Genomic DNA, 27233 nt, shown 5'->3' with positions numbered 1-27233 from the left:
ACAGGGCGGCATTCATAGCAAGGGTGTGGGGCGGAGCCACAAATGCTCGAATCCAGATTCACCCGACAGCCGAGGACGGTTGGGCAGTGGCAGACGACGGGCATTCCTACGATGTCATGTGGTTTGAAGGGCCACAGATGCCGGATGCGTTGGTGGCCGATGTGGACGTCAAGAGCGACGACGAGACAGACGATCTGGTGCAATCGTCATACGACGAGATGATGTTCAGTGCCGAACACGACATGACGTAATAAACAGGATGAACAGGACATGACGTACGAAAACAAGACGAACACGACATGACTTAATAAACCTGACGCACATGACATGACGTAATAAAACATGACGAACACGACATGACGTAATAAACATGACGAACACGACATGACGTAATTTGGGCCACACCTGAGGTTTGGTTAGATGACTTTGTAGATTGCTGGGGTTAGGAGATCGGAGGAAACGAAGGAGGAGTGAGCAGGAAACGAAGGAGTTAGGAGGAAACAAATTTGTCGAGTTTAAATTGTTGCTCAGTTAATACAAATATGATCTGATATGCTATGTGTTTTGTTAATGTCTCGCCTGCTGTAGAATCCCCGCCCTTGGCAATTCACCGACCATTGACCACAAAGACCCCTGGAGGAAAAAAAATCCTGAGGTAACTGACAAGCAACGATTTCAAACACTAGAACGTCAATGCTTGTAACTCTCACACGAGCTCTTTGACCCGTTCTTAAGCACAGAACGCACCATAATATAAGAATCGTTCTAAAGTACTTGATTGTGTTTAGCGGCCCTGTGCGCAACACTTTGGCACTTGTTTAAACCTTGCACTGAAAATTATGATTAAAAGTGCTAATTGATGCTAATTATTGGTGTTCTTAATTGGATATGCACCATAGATTTTGTTCTTAAGTAGCTGATTTATAATCAGTACATGATAATTATCTGTCAATCCATGCTTGAATTGCGCTTGCACTCCCAATTATGATTAAACTCTCTCATACGTCATGTGGTGACCCCACGGTGACCTTTTAACCCGTTCTTAAGCACGGAGCGCACCATAAGAATAGTTCTTAAGCACTTGATTGTGTTTAGCGGCACTGTGCTCTCCAATTTGGCACTTGTTTTAACCTTGCACTAAAAATTATGATTAAAAGTGCTCATTGACGCTAATTAATTGTGTTCTTAATTGGATATGCACCATGGATTTTGTTCTTAAGTTGCTGATTTATAATCAATATATAATTATCTGTCGATCCATGCTTTAATTGCGCTTGCACTCGAAATCATGATTAAAACTGATTTTTCTGCTCATCCAGGTGGTTCTGACAACCAAACACACCATACGTGACACTTAAGAATCGCCTTCCCAGACTCCCACGGGTCCCATGGGGGGCACATCCCACTCCCCAAACCTTTTGCACCAAAAAAACCTCAGTGGGCTCCCGGACTAAAATAAGCATTCAAAGTCAAAAGAACTGGAAAAAAGCGTCATCTACCGGAGAATTTTTGGAATGCATGGAATAAATTTGATGGAAAAGGAGGAGCTAAAGATGAACTTCATGTACGACCCAGAAAATAAATAAACCAGAGTTGGTGTCAAAGCCACCCAATGCTCACCTGTTTATACATTTATCGTTTTTAAAAGACTCGTCTAACAATTAATATTTTTTCTAAAGCATTGCAATGAAGTCTGATCCAAATAATTTTAAAGCAATATATGTATATGTATATTGTAATCAGTAACAAGAGCGCAAATGAGCACAATATACGCCCGAACAAGAAGGTATATACAGAATTGTGCTACTACATGGAAAACAGCATCCTGGTTGCCATGGCAACCACTTTAGATGACGAACGTATGTCGCTACACACCATCTACACAGTCTGTACCTATGTACCAAATATGAAACGTGAAAGTTGAAAACTTTGGGAGTTAGAGTTTGGACAGGAACTGATGGAAAACAGCATCCTGGTTGCCATGGCAACCACTTTAGATGACAAACGTATGTCGCGACACACCGTCTCCACAGTCTGTACCTATGTACCAAATATGAAACGTGAAAGTTGAAAACTTTGGGAGTTAGAGTGCGGACAGGAACGGACGGGCGAACAGGAACGGATGGGCGGACAGGAACGGAGGACGGACGACCGGAATCACATAATACGCCCTGATATATATATATATATATATATATATATATATATATATATATATATATATATATATATATATATATATATATATATATATATATGTATATGTATATATATATGTATATATATATATATATATATATGTATATGTATATATATATATGTATATGTATATATATATATATATATATATATATATACATATACATATATATATATATATATATATATATATATATATTGTTGTGGTTGACGAAATTCGCAAACCACCATTCAGGTCCCTTAGGTGAGATATCTCTGTAAGTATATGTGTAGTTAGGCCCAAACCCGTTGTTTAGAGGGAATAAATGTCATTCATGCGGGCTGCGACCCTTCTAGATAGCCGTTTTTCTTTTACTATCTTTATTTTGGACCAGCCGCCATTACTACCACCACAACCACCACCAACCACGTCTCAACAGCCATCACACAACAACCACCAACCGCAACGCCGCTTCACAACAACAGCCACGACCCTTACCGTCACATCTCGCTCTCGCAACCATCGCATCACCGCCATTCCCGCGCCGCTTGTGGACACCGATCCTGGACTCGTGCAGGGCGCGCGCCGAGCGGCGGGTGCAAAAACACCAGCCTTTCCGAAGAAATCGGATCAAAAACGATTCACGCCCACTTCTGTTCCGTCCTATCAGCGAGCGTGGGGCGATTTGGCCCCGCCTCCAGGTGCGTCGGAGTATAATCGCTATATGCAGATTCGCGGATCAAAAATCATTCACGCCCACTTTTCCTCTGTCCAATGGGGAGCCAGCCAGAGGTGAAGGGTCGAAGGGGAAGGAGCGAAGCCCCGGGGGCTATAAAGGGCCGTGTTCGCTCGCCGAGAAATTGAGTTGGAAAGAGTCAGTCAAGGAGAGTGGAGAAGAGAAGAGTCGGAGAAAGCAGTTGGACGGAGCTGTGGAGAGTGGGAGAGTTGGAGAGGTGGCGGCGGCGAAGGCAGTCGAGAGAGCGCTCGTGTCAGAGTCGGGGAGCTGCGGAGAGGGGAGGCCGATAACGCGACTGGGGTCGCGGTGGAGACGCTCGTCGCGGGACCCGAGCCAGCGAGATATCCTCATCCCCCCGAGCATCAACAACCCCCTCCTGTTTCCCCCCCGCGCTGAGATAGTGTGAGAAGGGGGCCCCGTTCCCACCCTATTCCAGGCAGTGCCAGCAAGGCCCGCGGAGTCGGGGCGCCACACCATCACCAGACGGGTAGGCTCGACGCGGTCTCGGCCCCAGGCCCGTCTGCCCCCCTCATCGTTGAGGGTGGTCCCTTTTTCTTTTGCTTTGAGTATATGTGTTGTCGGCGCCGTCTGTGAAGTAAAACTGTATAAGTGTTGCCGTGTGCTCGGTAGTTGGTGGTAGATCTGCATTGTTGCATTTGCTTTTTGTGCAGAATTGTGTGTTTCTTCTATTTTTACATTTGCTTTTGGTGTATAATTGTATATGTGTGCTTTCCGTTTGCCGCGGAATAAATGTGCTTTATGTTGAACTGTTTCTCCCGTTTCGCTTCGTCTTTTTCCTTTATTGAATCTCCATCTTACTTCACGTAAAGGGTTGGTCGTGGGCTAAATACGCCCAATAATTAATCGAACCGTCGAGGCCGACGATAACACCGCTTGGTTATCCCGATAGTACGGAACGGGTCGCTTAAAGTGGCCCGTGTCCGGTCGACCTGCGGGGAGGTGCGATCGCCCGGTCTACCCTCCGTGTGGGTACTTAGGTAGGTCGAATTTGGCGAGCAACCCTATCCCACGCGGGGGGCCGATTGGCAAGATCGTGGTGAGGCCGAAAAGCCCACCCGTGACTAGTTCCCGGCGTTAGTCCGAGAGAGTCACGACGGGATTGTCCGTCTGGTGGGCGACGTGCCGCGATTCGAGTTACGTGGCCGCTCGCACGCCGGCGGGGCGAATCCGCAACACTGGTGTCAGGTCGTGCGATATAAACTCATCGCCCTCCTCGCGGCACTGGTATCGGAGAACGGGAAAACGGGCTCTCCTGTCTCCAGCTAAATTCACGGGAATCGGTCCAGGGGTGAGAGGAGCGACCCCCGATTCCCTCCAAATTACGAGCAAGCTAAAGTAACCCTTTACGAGAAATAAGATGGCGTCTCAAGGCGAGCGGGAGCCGGGGGTATTAGAAATGGATGTAGAATGTGTAGAATCCATGGTCCAGGATGAAATCCCCGTGCAGGAAATGTTGGTTGTGCAGGAACACGAACTCGCCCAACTGAACCCAGAGCCCGAAATAGGTGCGGCGGCGGCCGCGGTGTATGACACCTCCCCTCCCCCTCTCCGCCAAAACCCCCCCGATCCTTGCCGAATCGGCTCACCCGAGTGCGCCCGACATGGCCCGGCTATGCGCCATGCTGGCAGGAATCAGTGGGGACATGCACGAAATGAAAACGAATATGGAAACAAACGCACTCAAAATGAAGGAAGAAATGAAAGAGCTGCGGGGTGAGATGCAGAAAATAGGCCGAAGCCTGCAGGCGGGCATGGAGGCGACGACCATGGAGCTCAAAATGGCGACGCCACATGTGGGAGCGAACGAGCTGGGAGGGAGTGCAACGGCTGTCGGGCCCGCGGTGGAGGCGGGTAAGGAGAAAATAATTCGGGGGACGTATTGGGCGAGAAGCGTGACGGAGACCTGCACGAGGTGAAAGGAATTGCGAGGGAGAGAAAAGAACAATTAAGACGGAAAGCAAGGATGAGGTACGCGGAGATCGTGAAAGAGCAAGGAGTGAAAAACAGGGAAGGACGGGAGCGACTTAAGGAGAAAGCAAGGTTGACCTACATAAAGATAAGGGAAAGACGCCAGAAAGAAGCGGAGACTAATAGACAGGAGGGGACAACAGAAACTTATAAATGTATAGAGACACGGGAGACAGAAAAAATAGAGGAGAGACTGCATGATAATGACAAGGCTAGAGACACACACACACACACACACGGAGGTAGTGGAGGATAGTGAGGGTGAGCTCGCGGAGCGTGCAGGGACCCAGTGCGAGCAGCTGGATGGCCTCCTCCAGGAACGAGGGGAGGGAGTATGCCCCCTTGAGGCGAGTCACGACCAGGTGAGTTCGGTCGTGCTTTGCGAGTTCGAGGGGAGGAGTGCTGTGGACGGGTGCACGCCGAGCTTGGGGGGTATAGAGGCCCCGGAGACCCTTGTGGGGACACGAATCCCCAGCGTGGTTGTCCCGGTGTGTGTGGTGTCGAGGTGTGTGTTCACGAGTGTGGCGAAATGCGTGCTGCAACGCACGCATAGCGCGGGTCCAAGGGCGTGTGTGAGAGCGACCGGGTGGGTGACAAAGACCCCGTGTGTGGAAGCGACCCCGTGTGTGAGTGGTGTGGTGGCGACTGTGCCGGAGTACGTGCTTCCCAGCACGCCGTGTGTAAAAGGGGCACCGCAAGTGGAAGAGGCCGTGTGTGTGAGTGAAACGGCCAGTATGAGTGAGGCACCGCGGGCGAGTGCCCCCGCGTGTGTGAGTGGTATGGTTTGTGTGAGGGAAATGGCACGAGTGAGTGGAGCCACGTGTGCGAGGGAGGTGGTATGCGTGAGAGAGACAGCGTGTGCAAGGTCGCTGTGTGTAAGGGAGATGTCGGTCGACATGTGTGAACATGCAGCCGCGTCTCCCGGTGTGAGTTTAATGGTGAGGTGTGTTAACGTCGTAACACGCAGGAGTGCGTGTGTTGAATGGAGACGACGACAATTGAGAGACAAAAGCAGGGTAGCGGCTGTAGCTGTTTCGGGGACCGTGCCGGGTTCACCCAGCAGCGAGCCCGAGGTCTGTGCTGTGCAACGCACGAGGCCCCCACGTGCTCGCTTGCGAGAGTAAAGTCCCGGTCCGGAAACGCACGCGGTGGATTTGCCGATCCCGCGGACGGACAAAGTTTAGGCAGGATTATGGATTTGGACCGGATGGGTTTCTCCACGCGATCGTGTGTGTTAAGCTCCAACGGGCAAAGCACATGTGTTCGCGTGGGGAACCACCCGAGACGTGGGGCTTGTGTTTTTTTTATGCGCACGGTGACGTCATGGCTGCACGCGGGGTTGGAATCCGGCAGGAGTATCCCTGCCGGATGGTACCGTCCAAGGAGGGACGAGGTACACGTGCAGCTGCATGACGTCACGGGCAGGTGCAAAGTGCGCGAGCTGTGAGTTGCCGCGCTGGTGCTGCGCATGTGAAAAAAAAAAAAAACCAAGCCTCACTTTCGGGTGCACAGGATTCCTGGGCAAGGGGTGGAAGACCCCCTTGGCCTGGGCACAGGATGGAAACTAGTTAGGGGGAAGGGTTAGCTTAGCTAGACCGGCTCCATGGGGCAGGGGTAAGTCCTCATGGGGCCCGTGGAATGGATTAGTTAGAGGGATTGTAGCCAGATTTAGGTTGGGAAAGTGATTTTTGGGACATCTGAGGACATGGACAGACTTGTGAGTGTGTAGCGGGGACGTAGCTTAGCTACGTAGTGTTAAATGGAACGTGCTATAGTATAAGGGACGACGTGGGAGCACGAGTTAGGGGATGTAGTTAGAAGGATGGCAGAGTTCAGCGGTGAGTGTGTTGAAGAGTTGGTGAGTGAAGTGGAAGCATGTGCTTGGTGAGTGAGTGAGGCCAGCGGGTCTGTGTGAGTGGAGCGAATGGGGAATGCATGGTGCGATGAGTGATTGGGGGGAGGAGTGACTCCCGCCCAAGGGACCCCGGGGTCAGTGTAGAGTGAGTTAGCTGGGTTAGTCAAATTAACAAAAATGGAGGTTGTTTTGTTGTTTGTGGGTGTGTAGGCTCGAAACCCGTTTGGAGGGGTGCAGGAGCCCTGTTGACGGGCTGGGAGCGTGGCTGCGAAAGGTGAGTATCGCTGAGTGGGTACCCCGGGCACCAGGCTAGTCGGCCGTGGTAGGCCAAGGGCCCATGGGGGGCCGGGATAGCGTAGTGGGCACGGGTGCGCCTGCTTGGTGCGGGGGCCCGGGGCGCCATTAGCCGCGTGGGCAGTGTTGTGGGCACGGGTGACCCTCGGAAAGGGGCCTGGGAAGCCAGCTTGCCACGTGTGCGCTTCAGGGGAGGTGCCATGGGGGGCACTCCCCGGTGTTAGGGAGCTGGTAGGCTCGGAGGCAGTGTAGTGCCCGGGGGTACCATCGTCGGAGAATCGGCAGAGGGTCGTGCCTGCCAAAGGGAGCCACGTGTCCCAGCCATGAGACCGTGTGAGGGCACGGAGAGAAAATTGGGGGGCGAGGCCCGGAATTGTGAGGACACCAACACAGGCGACGGGAATCTGGGTTGTTAGAACCAATAGTTTAAGCGAGAGGCGCTTGTTGAAAGCCCCGGGGTAGTTTAACAGTTAAATGGTTAGGGTAGATTAGGAGATGTACCCCTCCGCACCATCCATCCCCTCGCTGTCGTTGTGGGCCGCTGGACCCACTTTGGTTATAGATCGCTGAACTCTGGGGAGGCCATCCTGAGGCTTAGATTGGGCCTCGACACAGGACGCTAGCTCTCCCTTATTCCCCTCCGGGAAGGGAACGTAGGGGTTGGGAGTAGGCTAGGTGACAGGATAGGTTAGCCGAACAAGGACAGTACAGGGGGTTAGGGGACGATTTATAGTGGGGAAGTAAAAATAAAAAAATAAGTTGGGGCTAAATTGGGGTTTGACAAATTAAGGGAGTGGGTATAGACAGTGACAGGCAAAGGCAATAGGTTGGGAGGGAGACCCTAGGGTAGGTCCGAGCCCGCCTTCCGAGTGGCCAGCACCACCGCACTCCCTCCACCAACCTCCACTGAACGGCAAAGGCTGGCCAGCTTCATCTGCTGGCTGCGTTGCTGCAAGGCAAAGGCCGGACAACTTCATCGGCAGCTGTTGTTTTGCTGCAAGGCCTGTGCCGGCTGGATCGTCTGCAGCTGCTGTGCTGCAAGGCCTGTGCCGGTCGGATTGTCTGCAGCTGCTGTGCTGCAAGGCCTGTGCCGGTCGGATTGTCTGCAGCTGCTGTGCTTCAAGGCTTGTGCCGGCCAGTTCATCTGCCGGCTGTGTTTGCCTGCAGCGGCCTGGTTCTGCAGGCTGTGTTTGCTTGATCACCTTTGCCATGCCATGCCCACTGCCCCTGTTCACCCGCCCCGTTCAATTTTTGCTTTGCCCCCCCCCCTGTTCATTGCCATGTGCGCCAGGATCAGAAAGCAACAGTTTGCAAGCTGCGAGAACTGCCCTGTTGGCAGCTACAACACGGGCCTGCAGTGGCGGCCCGTGCACCGTGTTTGCGTCCATCCATTCATCCATCCATTCGTTGTGTTCATTGCGTGTGCCACTTGAGCTGGCACGGAGACTGCGTTTGTGCAGCCCATGCACCGTTGTGGTTCACTGGGTTCATTTTCGAAAAGGGAAGGCCTTGGACTGCGTGTGAGCAGCCGGCCACGTTCCCTGTCACCTGCGTTGTTTGAGCCAGAGACTGCATTCGAGCAGCCTGGCTCCCTGCTAACTGCTTTCTTTTTGCAGAGCTCATTGATCCTGGGCCATGGTTTAGTGTAAAATTTGTAAGTTAAGGATATATTAAGATGTACTGTAAATATGAGTGCGCCCCCGGCATGTCTGTCCTAGCACCGGCAATTTTATTTAAGTCGTCCGTGTGAGTGAGTTTGTTTAGGTAGTTACTCAGCCCTCAGGTTATTTATTTTGGGGACACGAATACCATGAATGTCGCACTCAGGGATCCGTAGGTAAAATGTACTAGGGGAAAACTACACATGATGGCACACGAAAATTTGACGACTCGGGACGAGTCTGTAAAAAGGGGAGGGGGTAGTGTTGTGGTTGACGAAATTCGCAAACCACCATTCAGGTCCCGTAGGTGAGATATCTCTGTAAGTATATGTGTAGTTAGGCCCAAACCCGTTGTTTAGAGGGAATAAATGTCATTCATTCGGGCTGCGACCCTTCTAGATAGCCGTTTTTCTTTTACTATCTTTATTTTGGACCAGCCGCCATTACTACCACCACAACCACCACCAACCACGTCTCAACAGCCATCACACAACAACCACCAACCGCAACGCCACTTCACACCAACAGCCACGACCCTTACCGTCACATCTCGCTCTCGCAACCATCGCATCACCGCCATTCCCGCGCCGCTTGTGGGCGCCGATCCTGGACTCGTGAAGGGCGCGCACCGAGCAGCGGGTGCAAAAACACCAACCTTTCCGAGAAATCGGATCAAAAACGATTCACGCCCACTTCTGTTCCGTCCTATCAGCGAACGTGGGGCGATTTGGCCCCGCCTCCAGGTGCGTTGGAGTATAATCGCTATATGCAGATTCGCGGATCAAAAATCATTCACGCCCACTTTTCCTCTGTCCAATGGGGAGCGAGCCCAAGGTGAAGGAGCGAAGCCCCGGGGGCTATAAGGGGCCGCGTTCGCTCGCCGAAAAGGAGTTGGAAAGAGTCAGTCAAGGAGAGTGGAGAAGAGAAGAGTCGGAGAAAGCAGTTGGACGGAGCTGTGGAGAGTGGGAGAGTTGGAGAGGTGGCGGCGGCGAAGGCAGTCGAGAGGGCGCTCGTGTCAGAGTCGGGGAGCTGCGGAGAGGGGAGGCCGATAACGCGACCGAGGTCGCGGTGGAGACGCTCGTCGCGGGACCCGAGCCAGCGAGATATCCTCATCCCCCCCGAGCATCAACAACCCCCTCCTGTTTCCCCCCCGCGCTGAGATAGTGTGAGAAGGGGGTCCCGTTCCCACCCCATTCCAGACACTGTCCGCGAGGCCCGCGGAGTCGGGGCGCCACCGCCATTTTGCGGCTCATCACCAGACGGGTAGGCTCGACGCGGTCTCGGCCCCAGGCCCGTCTGCCCCCTCATAGTGGAGGGTGGTCCCTTTTTCTTTTGCTTTGAGTATATGTGTTGTCGGCGCCGTCTGTGAAGTAAAACTGTATAAGTCTTGCCGTGTGCTCGGTAGTCGGTGGTAGATCTGCATTGTGTTTCACTTTTACATTTGCTTTTTGTGCATTATTGTGGTGTTTCTTCTTTTACATTTGCTTTTGGTGTATAATTGTATATGTGTGCTATCCGTGTGCCATCGCGAAATAAATGTGCTTTATGTTGAACTGTTTTTCCCGTTTCGCTTCGTCTTTTCTTTAATTGAATCTCCATCTTACTTCACGTAAAGGGTTGGTCGTGGGCTAAATACGCCCAATAATTAATCGAACCGTCGAGGCCGACGATAACACCGCTCGGTTATCCCGACAGTACGGAACGGGTCGCTTAAAGTGGCCCGTGTCCGAAGTCGACCTGCGGCGAGGTGCGATCGCCTGGTCTACCCTCCGTGTGGGTACTTAGGTAGGTCGAATTTGGCAAGCAACCCTATCCCACGCGGGGGGCCGATTGGCACGATCGTGGTGAGGCCGAAAGGCCCACCCGTGACTAGTTCCCGGCGTTAGTCCGAGAGGGTCACGACGGGATTGTCCGTCCGGTGGGCGACGTGCCGCGATTCGAGTTACGTGGCCGCTCGCACGCCAATCCGCAACAATATATATATATATATATATATATATATATATATATATATATATATATATATATATATATATATATATATATAAAGATATATATATATATATCTTGTCGGGCGTATAAAAAAATATTGTGGTTGATAAAAACATTAGAAAGGAAAAAATAACTTGCACCAAAAACTTTAACATTTTCACGCTCACGCTGACGCTCACGCTCACGCCGGGGGTATCGCTATAGCTCTCTGTTCTTCGAACAGGCGAGCTAAAAATGAATATGAAAGTCATGCTTGTAAGAAACGTGTTTGAGAGCAAGTTGTGGATCTTTAGACATGGCCGCTTCCATGTGAATTACCAACTGATTTGAGGGAGTTGTGTTTCCTGGTTAGTCCGTCCCTCCATGCAGTTGGAGAAGGGGTTTTGCATATATGTGCCTTTCTGTCTGCCTGCCTGTTTGTCTGTCTCTGTCCAATCCATAACGTTTTTTTTTTTTTACCATTTCAGCTTTTGCCATCAAATTTTCAACAAATCTTTATGATGAGAATATGGAGAAAATAATTAATACTTGGGTCAAAATTGTGAAAGGGCAATGTCATAGTAACTATAAATAGTCCTTATTGCCCTGCTGCAGAATAGCTGCCCCAGCCGTAGGTTTTTATCATGGAGGCCCCGTAAACTGTTTATTTCTCGGCAGTGAAAACGATCAAAAGTGTTCTCAGGGCTTCTTCAAACGCAGAGTGATGATGATGATGTTACATTATGATAATAATGATAACAAGAGTGAGAATTGCTTTACAATGCATGTCCCCTACTGCTCCCAATGAATGTTTGTTTATTTGGGCGGTGGACTGGACATATAATGGCGCATTGGGGGCCGAAAATAATAAAGAGAACCCAATGTACATACATGAAGCAAAAACATGCAGACTCCATTCCACCCTGAAACCCACATATGGACGCGCACGCGCGCGCGCACACACACACACACACACACACACACACACACACACACACACACACACACACACACACACACACACACACACACACACACACACACACACACACACACGCACACGCACACGCACATGCACACGCACACACACACACAATGGCCAAGAGGTGGAGGTGCTGCTGCCTCCCTCTTGTCAGGGACTGAAGGGACCATGGACCGCACTGAATAACAGCTTCAATGGGAGTGAATGGGAGTGAATGGGGTTGCAGCTTTGGTGGGACAGGGGATTGCGCATGCGGTGCTCGGTGGAGCGTGGTTCGCATGCATTTGCAATGTGGCCTAGGTCTGCAGCTGCAGCAGTTTTGATGGGTCCAAGGACAGCGCATGTGGCACCCGGTTAACACGTTGATTAACATGTGTTTGGGATGCGGTCTTGCTGTGCAGCCTGCAGAGCTTTATTGACTCAATCTCTCTGAGGATGAGTGGGACGAAGACTATGCTGAATTCAACAGCTTCAATGAGGCCGAGGCGTTTGACATGGCCTAACCATGCAGCTTGGTGCACTTTATTGATTCTCTTACTGCTGAGGACGATTCCTTTTTGCCAACTCCCTCCCGCCTTGGACGGATCGAACTGAGCTTTGGTAGGAACGCATGTGGAGATGACGACCGGTGGCAGTGGCGTGCTATGTCTGGGTAAGCGGGAATGTCTTTGGGTGGGATCAGGCAAACCCCTGGAGGTGGAGGGGGAAATGGAGCACGAATGAGGTGACGTCTTGGTCCATGAGTTTTGGTTCCAAACTGGGATGGAGATGGGTGCTTCAAGAGCAGGGAAGGCTCTGTTCAGCCTTGAGGCCTACCTGTGGAGATGACTACCGGTGGTGGCAGATGGAACACCCACACCCACACACACACACATGTACGAGTCATGTTTGTATGCACACACATGTATGTGCATTTTGTATGTGATTATATATGTGATTATGTGAGATTGTGTTGTACATGATTATACACATTATATATACGACACACACACACACACACACACACACACACACACACACACTCTCTCTCTCTCTCTCTCTCTCTCTCTCTCTCTCTCTCTCTCTCTCTCTCTCTCTCTCTCTCTCTCTCTCTCTCTCTCTCTTCCATGTTAAAGAAGTGTAATTCTCTGGAGAGCTACGAGCTCGTATAAACGTAATCACACAATCGATGATTTTCATGATGATGTAATTGATAGTAAATTGCGTTGGCACGGTGAACTTGCATTCCCATTCAAACGTCTTTACTGCCCTATGATGTGTGCTCGCCCTCAGGTGGAATAAAACATAACCTCTTCTCAGGGATTCAGACTCGGTATTCGAATGAAGTGTCTTTTTTATTTATTCCTTATTTAATTGAAACATGTATATATTCCTGAACTGCGAGACGGAATGAGTTGATGCTTGTACTCAAGGTGTTTGGGAAATTTTTAGAGGGTTACAAAATTTATATTCCAGGGGGTTCAGGGTTTGGTTTGTCGGAGTGGAGTGGGGAGCACATTCTCTCCGTTTAAATGTGTCTTACAGTGCTGATCCCGGTGGGATTGGGTATTACAAGTCATAAAATACCCCTATTTGAGGGGGGGGGGCATTATTCGCTACTAAACATTGAAACAGCCAGGAATTATCAAAAGCTTCAATAAATAAACCACCCAAATACATGTCGCAATCTGTCATGATGCAGAAGATAAATGGATGTGAAATCTCCCAAATTTCATAAAGAAAAAGAGAAGAATCCACTGAGCTGAGCGGAAGATATTTTGTTTCTTTTGAAGAGGTGAACACAGTCATGTGCACCGTGTTAAGGATGCTTCGGCAGGAAGGTCTCTGTGCTGGGATCCAAAGGTTGGTCAATCACTGGACGGAGTGCATTGAAGAGGATGGACATTATGTAGAATGTAGATCAACATGAAACGTATAACATTTGTACATTATACTGTCTATTGTGTTGGCAGCTGAGGGCAGAGCTTGGCAGTGGTTTCTAGTTCTTTGTGAATGGTGGCCGACATGTAGTCACCAAACAGTGGCCCATGCATCGGCCAGGTGAGCAAAGACATTCTCTCTGCCAATTTGCCCAAAGCTCTGGCATTGAGAGAGAGGTGACGTTGTTCTCAATCTGCCTGGTACACCATCCTCATGCATTGGGATCACTGTAGGTCATGCACTACATTTAAGACAGCACTGAGCTCCCTCTCTTCGGGTGTAACCTTCAGTCGGTAAGCCTCCATGGATAGGGATTGGAGGCATCCCTGGTATGCATTGAGGTTCAAGCTCGAGCCAAATCCAAGAAGAACCTCCACCATTCCTCCTCCACTATGAATGACTTGAAACGGAAAGGATGGGGAATGTTCTGACCCACCGCAATACACTCTGCCAAATGTACTAGTTCTGGGGAGAGACTGGGAATGGCAAAAAAACTTATTGAAATCTTCCAGTATGAAGTGAAAAGCATGTTTCATATCAGAGGTGCCCTGTTTGAGCGAATGTTCGGTGTGAAGGGAGTCATAGTTCTCTGAAACGAGCATAAAGTCTTCTCTGGAAATCCGGACTGAATCAAGGTCGTGATTGTTTTTTGACAGACCACAGAGTGAGAAAACTCAGCTTCCCATGTCTGGTGGTTTAAAGGAAAAAGCAGTGTTGCAAGGCTTTTGCCACCTCCCTTGCCTACACCACCTTCTGTGCATCTCTGGAATCTGCCTCAGCTGAAAAGGAAGTAGAGTCCTTTGGAGTGTCGAAAAAGGAAATAGAATCATCAAGATATGTGGCCTCGCTGCCACTGCTCTCCGTAGGAGTGGATTCTAGCGCTATCTCAGCAGATTTAGCCCAGAGAGCTGCTGGAACATTACTCTTGTGCTTGCTGTTCATAGCAGGAGGCTGCTGAGAGGGAAGCTGTAGAACCAGACTCTCCTGAGATGCCTGTTGCAGCATCTGCATAATCATCTTGAAGAGGGAGTCTGCGCCGTGGAGAGACACTGTCGTTCCCATTTGCATCCCCTTCCTCCTCTTCCTCTCCTTCGGGGTGAAGCCAATTTAGCCTGGAAACCTGGTGGTCACCCACTAGTCAGATGCCAGCAAGAATTGTGCATGATGATCTCGGGGAGGAGCGGCGCATTTCGATTAACTTTGGCCTTTGTCTTCTTCATGCACTTCCCTTGCCACCAAGGGCAGCTTCAGGGCTTGGGAAAGAGAACAATCAGACTTGAGAAGAGAGATCTCCCCTGGAGCTGTGGTTAAACCTCTCTTCAGAGCAACCGTAAGGTCTGGGAGCAATCTCAAAGGGCCCTGCCCACATCTAGAGAAGGTAGCTTAGTCTTGCCTTTCTCTGTCATGACCGTGGAAGAGTCAGTCCCAAGGTCACAGGGTGAGGTTCACTCTTCAGAAGTCCCTTCTGAAGAATATGAAGGGTCACCTTTGGCATCTGCAATAAAACCCAAGGAAGTCAGGAAGGTCATCTGTGTTGGTCCTTTTTTATTTATTTATTGTGTAGTCTGTGGGGGCACCACCATTCGTCAAAGGGATAACGGAGGAGACACCACCGCCACGAGGTGAAGAGGAACTGTGATTTGTCCTGCTGTTGAGACCAGGGAGAACACCCCTAATAGCAGGCCTGAATCAGACTGTGATGGTGGGGGTACTACCACCTGCTGCCAAAGAGCCACCCCAACCGGCTACTTAAGGAGGGACCAAGAGATTCAGTGTTCATGGTTACCTTTGTAAGACTGGTAAATGCAAACGACAGAAGACAACAGTCATAGTTCAAAAATACCTGTAAAACAGGTAAAGGAATGAAAAAAAAAGGAAAAACCGCCATTGAGGTTAAACTCGGGCAGTCAGAAAATGTTTTGAAAATCAAAACGTTTCGTCTGCTGCAGAGCATTATTTTTATAAAACATTTTTCCAAGATGACCGGGAAGCAAGGATACAAACATTGTAACCCATGAAACCCAAAGGATAAACTTGACTCGATCAACAAAGCTGAGAACAAAATGTAAGACACCCTAAAAGTTGCAAATTTGAGACACAATGGGAAATAACAACCATAGAGTCCAGTAAAACTATGCTGAATATGGCCGAACCTAGAACAAATTGCTTCAGAAGGTTTTTTTTTGTTTTAAGTAGTTCCCTATAGCCCCCTCTACATCATATCAAAAGTTATCTCATAGTTACCCCCCCAGGGCCCTAATTTGCATAAATTAAAGATGGAGACCATGTCAGAATTCAATGTACAGCAAACTTTTTTCTGGGTGCTTTTAGGGCCCATAAATGTATTACCAACAGATAGGAATGCGATATCAATCTATCAAATAAGGCTACTTCCATTATGATATGACGTTACTATGACGTAGTATTACGTCATGTCATGACGTCGTCCCTGATTTTACTGAAAATAGACATTTTGTACCTTGTTATTGTAATTCCCTGTAGAATTTGGTTTTGATTGCTGTTTCTTTAGCCCAAGAAGACTCTTTGGGACCAAATACTACCTACTTACATGTAGTCCAATAAACCAGCTGCACTACTTAGTCCAATGACGTTGGGTACATTTTCAGATAATAACTGCGAATTCGTTTTACTTCTGGAATTGTAGTTATTGTTACATCATGTTCACACCACAATTATGTTTCTTTGTTGCATCTGATGTGATACATTCTGCACTTTCACTTTCAATATGTTACTAAAACATTACATTTGACTTCAGATGGACCACCAACAGCAGGAGCTGGCCAGCGGTGCTTCTGATGAGATCTGTATCCTCTGCCGTGAAAGAAAGGGAATGGACAGCCAACAGTCAATATCCAACAGGCTCTCGCTGTGAGGACTTTCAATGAAGCCAGTGAAGCCCGTAGAACTCCCTCTCTCCAAGTTAAGGAAGGGCAAGAACTTCACACGTTATGCAGGCAGATTCACATCGATAGACGCAAAATAGCCATCGCTAAGAGAAAGGCATCAGGGGAGAATATGCCTGCAGAGCCACCTCGCCTTCGCTCTCGAACGCCAGAATTTTCATTTAAAGACCACTGCTTCCTTTGTGGTACAAATATTCTTACAACAAAAAGAAAGAACCGAGACTGTTTTCTCGTAAGGACATACGACTTTCAGAAATGTATCATTCAGGCATGTGATGAGCGGGGTGATGATGATAGCTGGGCTGGAGATGTAAGGCATAGAATAAGTAACGCAATAGACTTACCGGCTGCGGACGCTCTCTATCATCATGTCTGCAGTACTAATTTTCGCTCTAAAAACATATCTATTCCTCTGCGGTACCAACAAAGTGATGAAAGGGAACGCAGTGTATCAAAACCAGGCCGGAGGTCCGATGTGTCACGGGAAGAAGCCTTCTTCAAAGTGGTTGATGACCTTAGACAAGATGATGATGAGCAAACTACCGTTACAGACCTTGTGAGAAAAATGTCCCAGATTACCCCAGACGCATATAGCCCAAATATATATGCGTCAGAAAGTTGAGCAGCACTTAGGTGATTCTGTTGTAATAACCAATATAAACGGGCACCCAGATGTGGTCACATTCCGAACAAAAGTTGCCAAAATACTGCAGACATTTTATGATACCCCGTTAACAGATGAAAATCAAATAAAACAGCAAATTGTAAATGCTGCAGTAGACCTCGTTCGCAATGAAATCAAGTGCATTCAAACTTCAAAGGAGACTTATCCCGATAGTAACAAATTAAGCTCACTTGAAGATAACCTGGATTACGTCCCAGGTTTGTTCCGCACATTTCTGGACCGTGTTCTAACAGGAAAGACTAAGGATCTCAAAGTTGCTACCCTTGGACAATGCATTGTTCAGATGACCAGACCAAGGATTGTTCTGGCTCCTATTCCCTTCGGTCTTGCTGTTCAAATGCACCACCAGTACGGATCGCGGTTCTTAATTGATAGTTTGAATAATCATGGGCTATGCATGTCCTATTCAGAGGTACTGAACTTTGAATCAAGTGCGGCTTGTTTTAAGGGCACAGATATTCCAGTAGCTGGACACTTTGGTCAGTACATAGCAGACAATGTTGACCATAATCTGAGGACTTTAGATGGACGCGGTACAGTCCATGCAATGGGTATCATAATGACAATGACCCCTGGTATGCCAAAAAGACAAGGTGCTATTCCGCGACTAACCCACCTCTCAACTGCAGGTGGACTGGAGGATACCAAAATTGCAATTCGCCACTATAGATACCTTAAAGGGAAGAGCCTTCCATTGGTATTCAGGAAATTGCCCCTGGTTGAAATAGCCGATGAACAGCATGGAAAACTGGACACTTTGTGGAAAGTATCATGGCCCCTTCGACCACGTTCTCCAGGCTGGAGTGGAATGATGCAGGCATTGCGCAAGGGTGACCATCCAGGAAAGGCTCGTGTTCACTTTCTTCCTACGTTGCATCTTGACCCAAATGATATGACCTGCATTTATTCTACACTCCACTTCGTTGCGACTGAAAGCAAGCGCCAAGGCACAGTTCCAGTGGTAACATTCGACCAGCCTCTCTGGTGGAAATCTCGAACAATCATTCTGAATGAAGACGCAGCCAGCATTCTCAAGCCAATCAGACTGATACTTGGGGGTTTTCACACCGCAATGAGTTACCTTGGCAGTATCGGTCACATAATGGAAGGATCGGGCCTGAAGGAAATGCTGAAGCGAGTTTATGCTGGCAATGCTGTGGTGCACATGTGAGGTGGAAAGGCATATGCAAGGGCTGTTAGAGGACACTTCCTGGTAGACGCTGCTTTAAATGCGATCCTCTTAACACGATGTTATGATGTACCAGTTTTTTCAGAAGAGGAAGACGTCGCAGATACCTCAGATGACCTTCGGGAGGCCCTGAAATGCTGTGATGCTTTCCTGGCAGAGGAGATGACTGACGAAGTGGTTTGCCAGCAGGATGTGTTTGACCGGATAAAGTAGAAAATGGGAGCAGAGAAAGAACGTTTGTCTGAGTTCCCAACAGGAAGCTTTTGGATCCAGTACATGGGAATGGTGGATTTGCTGAAGATGTTTCTGAGATCTCAAAGAACGGGTCACTTTCAGTTGTACCTGAGGTGTCTCCAGGACATGCATCCCTATCTTGCCGCATCTGGGCACAACCACTACGTGAAATCAGTGCAGATCCATCTTCAGGATATGCTGGAATTGAAAGAAACAAGCCCTGATGTCTACAACAGGTTCAGTTCTGGTCTTTTTGTCATCCGGCGCAGTGACTGCTTCTGGGCTGGGTTGCCTAGTGACCTAGTCATCGAACAGGTTCTTATGCAGACAATCAAAACCACAGGGGGTTTGACAAGAGGCCGGGGTATGGAAGAGAAGCAGCGGACACGCTGGCTTCTTGCAATGCCTGCCTGTGCTGACATCAATGAATCGATGCAGGAACTTACAGGTGCAACATACAGTACTAGTGATCAGCATAAGGACCTTTTTGTTGCACGGAAGGAACACGATCATAAAGACACTTACGAGATCTTCCAGTACCTCAATGACTACAACTCATTCGTGTCAGAAGAAGGAGGATTACACAGCGTAGCCACTGGGGTGACTGCAAGTGCCTCGTGTAACCCACATGAAGCAAGGAAAGTCGGAGAAGCTATCTTGGACAAAATGGAGGGACAAACTGCATTTGGCTTTGTCTTCAGAAGGAAGGAACAAATAGAAAGAATGGGAATGAAACAGCTGGTTGTGGATGGCGAAAAACTGAAAGTTGACCCTCAGCTTCTCTTTCAGAGGCTGCTAATTCTAGCTAACAACAGTGACCGGGAATGATGTATTGAAATATGAACTTTCTGCACAACCGACAGCATTGTTTGATAAACACGGTCTTCTCTGCCAGGCAAACAAGCCACAACTGGCTGATGCACTACCGTCCACGTCATCAAATGAAGGCCAGCAGACGCGTGACAGCAAACCAGTGTACAATGTCCTCGATGGAGGTTCTCTTTTACAGAGATTTCCCTGGAAAAAGGGGTGAAACGTTTGACTCCATAGCTTCTACGTACGTCAAGTATGTGAACACGTTTGCAAATCCACTTGTCGTTTTCGATGGATATGAAACGGACAGCTACACAAAATATATGACTCATCTCAGGCGATCAAAGGGTGCAGTTGGTCCAAAGGTGTTCTTCACTGGCAGCAAAGCGCTAAAGTCGAAAAAGGAACACTTTTTGGCAAACGTCGAAAATAAGCAGAAATTCATCAATTTCCTGTCTGAAAAACTCCAAACCCAGGGTATCAAAACATTGCACTCCAAAGGTGACGCCGATCTTTTGATTGCATTGACTGGGGTGAAATTCGCAAAAATTGGTGCCACACAGGTTATCGGAGAAGACATCGACCTTCTGGTGTTACTTTGTCACCATGCTGAAGAGGACATGAATGAGTTGACATTTCGATCGGACAAAGCAGTGAAACCAGATAAAACCACTAAAATTAGAGAGTGGCAGATCAATGCTTTGCAGACTTCTCTGGGTGAAAAGCTTTGCTACCTGTTACCCATCATCCATGCCATTGGAGGTTGTGACACAACTTCGAGATTGTACGGGATTGGCAAGGGGACTACCTCTCAAAAAGGCGATGTCAAACTCTTCGTTTGCAAAGCAGCTGGAGCAAGTGTTGGATTGTTCCACTCGTGAGGAGATGAAAACCTCGGGGGAGAAGGTCCTCGTAGAATTATACGGAGGCAAGAACACAGAGTCCTTAGATTCACTGAGGATAAGGAAGTTCAAGGACAAAGTAGTGAGGTGTGCTTCCAGCGTAGAGATACAAAATCTTCCACCCTCACTGGATGCCGGACAGTACCACATATATCGAGCCTTTTACCAAGCTAAATGTTGGATGTCAAAGGATGAGGAATGGCAGGTGTGCATTGAGGGCAGGAGATTGGGGATGGCAGGATCTGCAGGGCAAACTTATATCTAAAACAATGGACTGTCAGCCTGCCCCTCACAATATTCTAAAGTTGATAAGGTGCCAGTGTGAAGGGGACTGCTCCACAAACAGATGCAGCTGCAGAAAGCAAGGCCTGAAATGTACAAATGCCTGTAGTGAATGTCGTGGTGATGACTGTTCCAATAGCACGGCTATTGACGTGACTGAGGACGACATGGACTTGTAACTCACGGGGGGCTGAGCGAAGTAGTGCAGCTGGTTTATTGGACTACATGTAAGTAGGTAGTATTTGGTCCCAAAGAGTCTTCAAGGGTGAAAGAAACCAATCAAAACCAAATTCTACAGGAAATTACAATAACAAGGTACAAAATGTCTATTTTCAGTAAAATCAGGGACTACGTCATGATATGACGTAATACAACGTCATAGTGACGTCATATCAGAACAGGAGTAGCCTTATTCGATAGATTGATATCACATTCCTATCTGTTGGTAATACATTTATGGGCCCTAAAACCACCCAGAAAAAAAGTTTGCTGTACATTGAATTCTGACTTGGCGGCCATCTTTAATTAATGCAAATTAGGGCCCTTGGGGGGGGGGTAACTTTGAGATAACTTTCGATATGATGTTCAGTGGGGTCCAATGAACCAGTCAAAGCAAAAAAACCTTCTGAAGCAATTTGTTCTAGGTATTTTATAATTTTACTGGACCAATAATGAGATAGAAATCCAAAGGGATTCGGTCTCATCTCGAGAATGCAAAGATAAAATCGGATTTATCAGCAGAACTTAGCGGTACGTCAATATCTGAAGGGTGCGAAGAAAGAGAGGAAGTGCTGGGTTGTTCACCATGCACTGTCGGTGTGAGCTGGGGCGACCGTTGCATTCATAGAGGGCGAGTTAAAATTTGTTATTTTTTCATCTTTGAAGGGCTTTTAAAGGGAAAAGCTTATTTGAAGAGATTTGGCAGGTGGGTAGAAGAGTCAGGTTGCACGTGTAATACTGTGGGATTTTCGTGAATAAAGCAAACCATCAGCAGATTTTTCAGCTAATAATCAGCTAACAGAAAATTATTGTTTCTTTTCCAGAAACCCTGGCAAACAAATTTATGGAGACCACAACAAAATTAAAGGTACCACCTTGAAACGGATTGTTACCTTCGCCACTGATGGTGGACGGTGATTATAATTTCACCCGTTTGTCTGTTTGTCTGTGAACAGGATATCTCAAAAAGTTGAGAATTCAGATTCTCGAATTTTTAAAGTGAATCTTCACCATTGAGAGATAGGGCCAAAAATGATATATAGCATGACATCTCAAAAAGTTGTGGATGGATTGTGTCAAAATAATGTGGATGAGTTAGGTAGGCGACAAGAACATGCCGATTAGATTTTGGTCAGATCTGGATCCATATCCAGCCCATCGGTGGGGGTTACAAAATGTAAACCGTTCAGCATGGCAGAGATATTTTTTATTCCTTCTTGATATTCACCCTCAACATGGCTGAGAATCACTAAATGTGTCAGGTTACAAAAGAAGAGATAAAAGAAGAACGATCAAAGAATTTATATTATTCTTCAAAGAAAATAGATCACAAGATGTTGGGCAGTAAGTGACGAGCAAAGAATTCCGAATTGATGCAGCACGTGGAAAAAGTCGACTTGCATAGTTCTTCGTTCATCGAGATATGGCCACAGTGTACAGTATTGGGGGGGAAGTGGTGCCAACATGAGTTTCCTGACCAAAGACCCTGACAGAAGGTACCAAGTTGGAAGGAGCAATGGAGCAATTACCATGGAAACATCATCCGTAAAACAAATTTCGAGGATCAACAGATCGATGATGTGAATGTGCTTGTTGAGAAGATTTGAGCTCACCTCCAAACAAATTGACTACATGCTTCTGTAGCCTGTCTGATAAGGACAGATGGCAGGCTGGTGCTCCAACCAAAATGTGGCAACAGTGCTCCATAAGTATTGTAGGGTGGTCCAAAAAAGTCGAAAAAAATAGAATGTTGCTCCACAAGCTTAAAATTATTCTAATATGATCCAAGAACGCACATAAATTTTTTTAGCTTGATCAGAGGTGATTTAGAGGTCGCTCCATATGACGACTTTTAGTCTCATGACTTGAATAAATTAGGGTATGGTCAGGTACGATTACGGGTACTTCTGGATGTCTGAGGTGGAAATGGAGTGCATTTTCGAACTCTATGGGACGATTTACTCTAAGAAATGACTGCACCGACATTGAATTCACTACCATTTCGAAAATATGACCTAAAACAAGATTTATCATTACTGGAGTTGAGTAACTAATCCTACTCATTTCGATATTTTCTAATCTATAATTAATTTTTTGTCCGTCTAAACATTTCCTAGAGTAAATCGACCCCACTGAGTTCGAAAATGCAGTCCATTTTCACCGAGGAAGTTTAGAAGTGTACGGATTCGCATCTCACCATACCCTAATTTAATATAATAATCACTAAATAAATAACTAACATATTTTTCGTGAATCGTTGAATCTAAAACACTGGATGTTGGGCCGGCTAGAAATAAGTTCAGGCGGGAGTGGAGACAGCAATAGAGGCGGAGATGATAGTGGTATTTGGTAAATGAGACGAAATATTCTAATAGTTTGTAATTCCATTGATTGAAAAATTGTATTAATTTTGTATTTTAACCGCTGGTGTATTAATTCAGCGGCCGACGGGGCTTGAACTCAGGACCCTAGGATCCCAAGCTGCCACCCTAACCACTGAGCCAACACCAGGCTGCAGAAGAATGGAGATGAAGAGAGGAGTATGGAGGGGCAGGCCGGGTGGCCGAGAGGTACACACACTTGCCCCTGAGCTTCGAGTTTGAGTATGAATCTCAGCCCAGCTACAAACTGTCATCCAGGTGTCTCAGAAACAGGGTGAGGTATCACCGGATGGACGGTAAACCGGGCGTCCTGTCTGCCAGCATTAGTTAGTGGATGTTAAAGATTTCAGTCCTTCGTGAAGAGTTGGTGAGCTATCGCCGGCACCCAAAATAAATTACAAATTCCTCCTCTAACGTAAAGGGGGCGCTGCATCCCAGCACAGCCGAGCACCCCGTCAGTCACTGATGCCACTCGCCGCTACATCCTGCGTACAAAAGAAGATGAAAAAGGGTCATCATCTTCAATTCGGTGATACGTGACAGCCTCTAACTAAAGTCGGTGCATCACCTCTTGTTCCAGCTCCTGCACATCATTGGCATGACCATTGTAGTTGCAGTGTTGAATAATGCAGAACACATTAACATCGCAGTACTTGCACCCAACCATAACACTGTACTGCACTGTAAAATCTTGAGATGTTTATAAGATGGCTTGTACACCATTGTACGTCAGTAAGATGCTCCTGTAATTTCATTCAAATAAATGATGACAATTGATAAAAGGTGTTTTATTATCATTCCCATAAATAACTAGAGAGTTCATAGAACACCTTACACCGTGTCGCTTTGAAAAAAAAAAAAAAACAGGAGTCTGTTCAACTCTTCACACCAAACACTGCACTGGAGTCATCAGAAGGAACCCAAATAAGTGAAGAGTAAAGATGACGTTCGTAAACTTTGTTTGCTCTCTTCACAAAAAAAAAAAAATAAAAAACTTCACGGGAATTAATTTTCAAACCATTGTTGCCCGACCACAAGTTATGAATGGAGACAAGGTTCGTCCATTTGCAGTTTTTCTGATGTGCATACCGGGGACAAACAGAGGCTCAGCAGAGTGCAGGTTGAGCCTCGCACACTATTCACGAGGATTCACACTCTGCCCCAACCCCATCACTGCTCCAGGAGACGACTTATTTAACAACTGGGCACACGCAGTTTGTTAGTCCCTGATGAGGGCCACTGTGTCTGAAACGGATTTTTTAAAAATGATTTTTAATTTAACGCTTCAACTCAGCAGCCACAAGAAATAGCCACGCACTGCTACATCGTTACACAACGTAGAGACACACAGGCACACGTGCTCACTCACATACGGCAACGCTCATAGACATAGTCATACACATCATTAAAATCAGGGATAACACAGAATTTATACAACATGAAGGTGAGCAATATTTTAATCATTCGTTGACATTATTGCTGGGTCAGTGAGTGACCCACAACTAGCACAGATGACTCACCGCCACACAGTACAGACAAGGCAGGTCAATTAAAACTATTACTAACGAGCCACGTCAGCTCGGGAGTTCATAAATAATTTAAATAATATATTAACACTCCAGTATAGTAATATTTGGTAATACACAGTTAAAACTCGGTTTAAAATTGAGTTACATACCTGGTGTCTTGACTTGATACGTGTATACGTCCGGGTATTGCACGTTCGGCCATTCCTTCGGGTTGTCGATCCACGAATCACCGGGGAACTGGTAGGGCCAAGAATCAAGGCCAATTACACTGAACAACAAAAATTTTTTACTGGAGATGTGTAAAGTGATTTAGACTAATTTAGGTATGCTGATTTCAAAAATCATAACCGTTTTGCTGTATCACGTCAGGATTTTCAGTAACAGAAATATTCCCATTGCCTAGAAGTCAGGATTTCAATGAAATTTACAAAAATTCATTTATTCATTTATTTCATCATGAATGCTTCAAAATTATAGAAATTACAGAAAAACTCCACTAGAATGTAATTAAAAATGCTTTAGGCATTTGGCTTTGCGTTTGTGCTGCTCTGTGTCAGTTTCACGATGCAGGAACCAGCAGAAATCGCCCATCATGTTCGGGTTGTGCCGCCCTTGGTAACGCGTCTCCATGAGTGAAATCTCTTGGTGGAATCGCTCGCCGTGCTCGTCCGAGACTGCTCCCAAGTTGTCAGGGAAGAAGTTCAGGTGCTGGTGTAGGAAATGGATTTTCAGGGACATCTTGGAGCCAAGTTTCCTGAAGGACTCCAGCAGCTGCTGCACTATTTCTTCATAGTTGTCCGCGCGCTCGTTCCCCAAGAAGTTGTCCGTCACAGCTTTGAAGCTCCTCCACACTGCCAGCTCTTTGGGGTTTAGAGTTGTCGGAAAAGTTTCGTCCTTCATAATCTGTCGGATTTGCGGTCCAACAAAGACACCAGCCTTGATCTTGGCCTCCGACAAGGTGTTGCCAAACTTTTCCTTGAGGTATAAAAACCCACGCCCATTCAGATCCATTGTCCGTACAAAACTTTTCATCAAGCCGAGCTTTATGTGGAGTGGTGGAAGGAAAACCTTGGCTGGGTCGACAAGGGCGACATGCTTCACGTTGTGTCGACCAGGTACATGCTCTTTTCGCTCTTCCCAATCTTTCTTCGTCCAGTGATTCTTGTCGTCTCTGCTATCCCAGAGACAAAGGAAGCACATGTATTTCGTGTAGCCTGACTGCAGCCCTAACAACAGCGCCACCACTTTCAAGTCTCCGCAGATGTGCCAGTTGAAGTCATTGTACTTGATGGAATCAAGCAGCTGCCGCATAGTCTCGTAGGTCTCTGTCATGCCGAACGCGTGAGCCAGTGGGACTGATGGTTTCTCGTTGCCATTGTGGAGCAAAACAGCCTTCAAGCTGTTCTTCCCCGAGTCGATGAAGAGGCGCCAGTCTGCAGGATCGTGATCACACCCAAGTTCTTTCAACAGACCGTTGATGTCTCTGCAGAATGTCATCGTGTCTTCCATCTCAAAGAACTCAGCCATGTCTCTGTGACGTGCTCTGAACAAGGATATCTTGGTGTTAGGTTCAAGTAGATTCCACTGCTGCAGCCTTGATCCAAGCAGCTCTGCCTTCGCCTTTGACAGCGAGAGATCTCTTACAAGATCATTTAAGTCTCCCTGGTTCAGAAGGTGTGATTCTTGAGTGTCGGGTTCAAAAGGTTCATCATCACCATCCACTTCACCACTGCTTACAGCTATGTTCTGATCAGCTGGAGGTGTTGGAACGGGGTTCTCGTCATCATGAGGGACAGGTTTACGAGCAGAGACGCAGTCAGCGTACTTGATGTGACCTTTATTCTTCTTGTTGAAGCCGGCGATGCTTGTGCAGCAGAAATAACAATCATCATGATGATTCTGCGGCTCACGCCATATCATGGGCACCGCAAATGGCATGCTCGCGCGCTTGCCCACCAACCACTGAGTCAAGGTTGTGTGACAGCTTGTGCAGCAGATGTGTGGTGCCCAGCTCTGTTCTTGGTCCCCCACCTTACACCCGAAGTAGTGAAAGTAGGCGGCCTTCATTTTCACTGCTGTAGATATACTTCGCTGTTGATCTTTTTTGGTATACCGACCAGAGACATAACAGAAGTTGTCAGGATTATTGGTACAGGAACGCCTACTCATCTTTATCTGAAAGAAAGAAATATAACACAAGTTAACAACAATTGTACGAAATAGACATGTTAAAGACATATGTAAATTTCATTGAAATCCTGACTTCTAGGCAATGGGAATATTTCTGTTCCTGAAAATCCTGACGTGATACAGCAAAACGGTTATGATTTTTGAAATCAGCGTACCCAAATTAGTCTTAATCACTTTACACATCTCGAGTAAAAAAATTTTTTTGAAATTTGTTGTTCAGTGTTATCAGTATTTTGGCTCGATATCTGGCCGATGCATCACCTCACAAATGTTATATATGTTGATATGATATTGCAAA

General features: G+C 47.3%; 1 protein-coding gene across 4 annotated transcripts in view; it reads right to left on the bottom strand.

Moving 5' to 3' along the window:
* Positions 1-21321: 21321 nt before the first annotated feature.
* The window catches only part of LOC147013330 (uncharacterized), a 51089-nt gene continuing 45177 nt past the window's right edge, over positions 21322-27233 (bottom strand). For all 4 annotated transcript variants that reach the window (XR_015051275.1, XR_015051268.1, XR_015051277.1 and 1 more), the window contains one exon: positions 21322-24982. Coding sequence is in view for 1 of the 4 variants with exons in the window: in XM_085855056.1 (XP_085711182.1) it covers positions 24972-24982 (11 nt within the window). In the remaining 3 variants the exon portion in view is untranslated. The remainder of the gene's footprint in view (positions 24983-27233) is intronic.

This window comes from Eptatretus burgeri, chromosome 14 (genome assembly GCF_056783735.1).
Source record: "Eptatretus burgeri isolate ZD-2024b chromosome 14, Ebu_testis_v1, whole genome shotgun sequence".
NCBI classification, from domain to species: Eukaryota; Metazoa; Chordata; class Myxini; order Myxiniformes; family Myxinidae; genus Eptatretus; species Eptatretus burgeri.
This window is presented reverse-complemented; position numbering and strand designations above follow the sequence as displayed.